The sequence below is a fragment of the Austrofundulus limnaeus genome, unplaced genomic scaffold (genome assembly GCF_001266775.1).
Source record: "Austrofundulus limnaeus strain Quisiro unplaced genomic scaffold, Austrofundulus_limnaeus-1.0 Scaffold120, whole genome shotgun sequence".
Classification (NCBI taxonomy): Eukaryota; Metazoa; Chordata; class Actinopteri; order Cyprinodontiformes; family Rivulidae; genus Austrofundulus; species Austrofundulus limnaeus.
Genome location: NW_013952522.1, coordinates 1,233,899 through 1,239,292, shown reverse-complemented (window position 1 = coordinate 1,239,292; position 5,394 = coordinate 1,233,899). Strand labels below are relative to the sequence as shown.

The following is a 5,394-nucleotide window of genomic DNA, read 5'->3' as shown; positions in this document are numbered from 1 at the left end:
TGTGTGTGTGTGTGTGTGTGTGTGTGTGTGTGTGTGTGTGTGTGTGTGTGTGTGTGTGTGTGTGTGTGTGTTTACATGTAACTGAGGAATTAGATAAAAGAATAAAAGGTGTGAGCTCACCATGTATCTGGGCGCCAGCTTCATCACTTCCATGAGCGGGATGTCAGTACCAACCACTCCAAGCAGGATTCCATGAGACAGCTGAAAGCATCAGCAGGATTTCATCATCAGGTTTGGACAGTTTGAAAAGGAATAAAAGAAAAGACAAAACAAAAAGTGATTTGGGCAGTGAACGTTCCTGTTATCCTCTCTAGTGGATTCATTTTCTCTGGAAACCTACTAAGGAGCTATTCCATTGCATTGGGAAAATAAAAAGATCATGTCAAGAAAAGACTTGTGTGGGAGTAAGAGTGCTGACTCTACAGAAACATCAAGAAGCAAACTGGGAAATGGAAGACTGTGACAAAGTGATTCAAGGCAATCTGGCAGGTTTTGAGTTTTGCCATTGTGTGATATACGGTACATTTCTGCAACCAAACATGCCAACATTACTATCACTGCTGTCAACCACCAGGACTGACAATGTGACGGGATGATCTTTGGAAGATGAATGCAATTTATATTTTGGTGAACTGACCGTTTCCTTCTTCTTGCTGAAGACTGGCATAGCCACTGAGGTCATGAGCAGAAGGCTCTGAGCCTTAGTGTAGAAGAGCTGAAACAATAATTAGCACACCAGGTAATCAGTATTACACATACATTTGAAACAAAAAAATCACAAGAAGAAGAACAAAGGCAGGCATTTTGAACAAAGCACCAGATATCACTCACTAACAGATCTTATCTTCTCTAGATCTTCTGGTTTTGCTCATATAATTTAGGGTTTTTGTTCATCTTTATTAGTTCTTTCAGTTGGATGAATCCTATAGTTAGGGTTAGGTTTCCTGAGCTATCCTATAGTTCTATAGACTTAAACAGCTGGAGGACAAACATTTCCTCACTCCGCTGCTGGACTGATTCTCTCTAATCCTCATGTTTGTCTTTTAGCGCCTCTTCTTTCCATTCCATCATTGAAGCACCAATAATTGCAACGGGTTTCTTTAAAGGGCCAATATTATGTGTTTCTCAGGCATATATTTAAATACTATACCATAATAAAGTATCTATGTCACCTTTCGTTGTTATTAAAATGCTGTTTTTATGTTTAAATAGAAAATAAACGTATCTTCTCATCACTTCCTCTTCTAAACGCCTTGAAATTGGCCTCTTTGTCTTTAATCTTTAGGAACGGGGGGGCGGGGTCGCATGTGCGCTGCGATGCAGTTTACTTGGCATCTGAAAATGCATTTCCTCAAAGGTATTTTGAATCTGAAAAGAGCTTCACTGAGAGAGCAGTAGTGTTAGGACTAGGGTTGGGTACCGAAACTCGGTTCCATTAACAGTAATACTCAGACCGAAACACAACTCTAATATCGGTGCCTCAAAGAAAGCTGTTAATTGCGCCCTCTGGTGTTCACTGTTAACAGTGACAGCCTCAGCACAATCTCCACGGAGTGTCAACAACAATAGGGGTGAGTTATTAACTTTTAATGTGTTTTAACTGTCTAATTTAGCTGTTTCTGCCCTCTGTGTCGGACTATGTGTGGCAGAGAGAAAAGCTGAGTTTCACTTCGAACGGGAGCGCAGTGAGCACCATGTTTTTACTTTCAGTTTGAAACCGCACTGTAATTAGCGTGTCCACGTTGTTTTTCTTTTAAAAAATGCTGGAGCTGCTCACAGGAGGCATAGAAGAACATCTGTTTTGTTCTCCCTGCTGGATTAAAATAAAAAGCTCTCGGTCCTTTCTCGCTGTTACGTTAGAGCTGCCGCCGTGCAGCAGACAGACGCTGCAGATCACGTTTGCTCTGACCACAGTATAAAGACGTGATGCAGTTTTCTTTCGGTGTGCATTTCAAACTGTGCTCTAAACTTAACTTCAGCTGGTTTAAATGCATTTTTTTGCCTGGTGTGAAAAAAACGGGTGCAGACTGAGGCAGACTATGAGCGCTGCGTGTGTGAAGTCCTTACAAATATGGCAAGATGCTGTTTTAGCATCAAAAATGCTGGAATATTAAAAGTCATTTTATTTTATGTAAAAAATATATTAATCTGATTAATATACAAATAAAAACAGAATATTTAGCACTAGATAAAATAAAACATGAATTAATTTTTTTAATGTTTTCTAGTTTTAAGTTATGTTGGTCAATTGAAAGTTTGACTTTGCCTCAGAAATAATCATTGCTTCATAAACCTCTGTGTCAGTGTGTGTGTTTTATTTATTTATTTTTAACGTACCGATTTAAATACCGTTTAGGAACCGGTACCGTTTTGAAAGTACCGATTTAGCACCGGTATCGAAATAAACCCTTTCAATACCCAACCCTAGTTAGGACCTCAGCAGACAGTTTCAGTTTCACTTTCAGTTTCACCCGTTGTTTGCTTTGTTACTGCCGAGAGCCTGCAGGAGTCATGGGCGAGGTGTGTGGGGAGGGGGATGGACGCTCTGCCATGAGGAAGTTCGGCTTAAAGACACATCCCAGAGGAGGAGATTGTCCCACAAGGACACAACCCAGAGGCGTTTCTGGTCCCCACCTGTCATTTTGCTCCTCAGCATGGCTGCCTAAAAACGCTGCAGGATTTCTCAAACAAGCATGAATGAGTCAGAGCAAGGCTTTGGGCATGTTTTTATGAGAGTATAACATTATAACATGATATAAAACTCAAAGACGTTGATTTTACATGATATTGCCCCTTTAACAAAAAGCTGCGAGCACTTCAGCGCTTCCATGTCTGGACTTGGTTTTCAGGTTCTCTGAGGCGCTGTATGTTTTTACTTATTATATTTTTTGTCTCCTTGGTGTCAGCTCTGATGCCAAATAAATGTGGTCTAAAGCTGACCCTAACCTTTGTCCTTCCTTCCTTTAACTATGTGACATTGTACAGTATGAAATCTGGAGTCTAGAACTTGACTTTAGGACTTTATTAGAATGAATCGGACGAGTAACTACAGATTCTGTCTTCAGTTCTTTGTTTTTTTTTTTTTTTTTTTTTTTTTTTTTTACCTCTTTGGTGTTGGGAAGCTGTCAAAATGAAGGAAGGGATGTCCCACGGGATGATGGGAAAATGATTCCACATGAATGGAGGAAACAGACAGATAAAAATGATGTGATACAGATGATGATCCCTGTGGGGTATGATTATGGAAAAATGAAGCCCCTCCACCCCCCACAAATGAAAACACAATAAAATATTTAGACCAGGCTGTAATTCTGCCTGTGTGAGTCCTCTGATTGGTCAGCTCAGCTCACCACAGTGTCCATGTAGGCTTCTGTCCAGATGATGTCATGGTCGTGGTTAATGACCATTGGCCGGCTGAGCACGTGCAGGTACTCCATGACGTTCTCCTGAACATCAGCCAGGGTTGAGATGTGTGTGTAGTAGCCTTAAAAAGACATAAAAATATACAAGAGAGTATACGTGAGGAAAAACTACACACACACACACACACACACATACACACACACACACACACACACACACACACACACACTCACACTCAAGGCTGACCTTTGTTATTGCAGGCAATCCACTTGGTGTTCTGGGCAAATGTCATCTCTCTGCCAATCAGGTAGGTGAAAACTCGCACCTGAACAAATATGTGCAGCTGATTATACTGAGCTGAGTCGTGTTTTCCACATTTTACTGTTCACTTTTCACTATTTCCATTTCCATCAGGGTACATACAAAATCTGACAGCTGTAGAAAACAGGAAACACATCCATAAAAAATAGCTCATGAGCTTCTCACTGAGCTGGGGCACTTCCTATTTGCAGAGATAATCCATCACACCTTGCAGGTGCATATCATGATGCTGATTAGACAGCATGATTATTGCACAGGTGTGCCGTAAGCAGGCCACAATAAAAGGTCACTCTGAAATGTGCTGTTTTATTACATAACACATTGCCACAGATGTGGCAAGTTTGAGGGAGTGTGCAATTGACATGCTGACTGCATGGTTGTGGACCAGAGCTGTTGAATGTTCATTCCTCTACCATAAGCGCAGTCTCCAAAAGAGTTTCAGAAAATTGGCAGTACATCCAACAATCGCAGACCACATGCACAGCAAAAACAGGAGTGTTAAAATTTCAGTGTTAAACTTTTGGGTGTTGATTTAACACCCCCTAGTGTTATTTTAACACTTTGGGTACACTTACACTCAGTGTTGGTGTTAATTCTCAGTGTTGATTTCCTCATTGTTGTCTCAACACTGGACAGTGTTAAATAAGCTCCGCCCACAGTTAAGTCTTATATAACACTAAACAGTGTTGTTATATGACACCATGCAGTGTTGAAAGCAGTATTCCGAAAAGCCCCGCCCTCTTCCACCTCATGTCAGACAGACCAGCATTTACCCAGAATTCCTTGCTGAGAAATCTTGCAGAAATGATTTTTTTGCATGTTTATGACTATTAAAGACATTCATGAGAGTAAAAATTAGCTGTTCTAGTTTTCTTGTTCAGTTTGATCAAGTTGTTCAACTTTGAGTTTGTGTTGTTGGCCATAAATCGACACCATGAGTGAGAGGTATGTCCTGGTGTGTGAAGAGTGACTCCATTTTGCTTTTCTGCTAACTGTAACCACACCATCCCAGGACCTCCACATCCAACATGTTCACCTCCAAGATCATCTGAGATCAGCTACCCAGACAACTGCTGAAACAATTGGTTTGCATAATCAAATAATTTCTACACAAACTGTCAAACCATCTCAGGGAAGATCTTCTGCATGCTCGTTAACCGCATCAGGGTCACAACCTGACTGCAGTTCATCATCGTAACTGACTTGAGTGGGCAAATGCTCACATTCGTTGGTGTCTAGCTGGCACATCGAAGAAGTGTGCTCTTCATGGATGAATCCTGGTTTTCACTCTTCAGGACAGACAGTGTGTGGCATCATGTGGGTGAACAGTTAGCTGATGTCAACACTGTGGATCAAGTGGCCCATGGTGGCAATGGGGCTATGGTAGGGGCAGGCATATGTCATGGACATGGAACACAGGTGCATTTTATTCATGGCATTTTGATTGCACAAAGATACAGTGATGAGGTCCTGAGGCCCACTGTTGTGACATTCATCCACGACCATCACCTCATGTTGCAGCATGATAATGCACGGCTCCATGTTGCAAGGATCTGTACACACTTCCTGGAAGCTGAAAATATCCCAGTTCTTGCATGGCCAGCATTCTCATCGGACATGTTACCTATTGAGCATGTTTGGGATGCTCTGGATCAGCATATATGACGGCAGTACACTGTTTATGAGGCTCCTTTATGGTATATATATATA

The 5,394-nt window shown here is 41.4% G+C and overlaps 1 protein-coding gene across 1 annotated transcript in view; it reads right to left on the bottom strand.

The window, feature by feature from the left end:
- LOC106522094 (voltage-dependent calcium channel subunit alpha-2/delta-4) overlaps window positions 1-5,394 on the bottom strand; it is a gene marked incomplete in the record, with an annotated part of 65,809 nt that overhangs the window by 30,483 nt on the left and 29,932 nt on the right. The window contains 5 exon segments of the mRNA XM_014014952.1: window positions 121-201; window positions 638-715; window positions 3,105-3,122; window positions 3,351-3,484; window positions 3,610-3,688. Coding sequence (XP_013870406.1) covers window positions 121-201; window positions 638-715; window positions 3,105-3,122; window positions 3,351-3,484; window positions 3,610-3,688 — 390 coding nt within the window.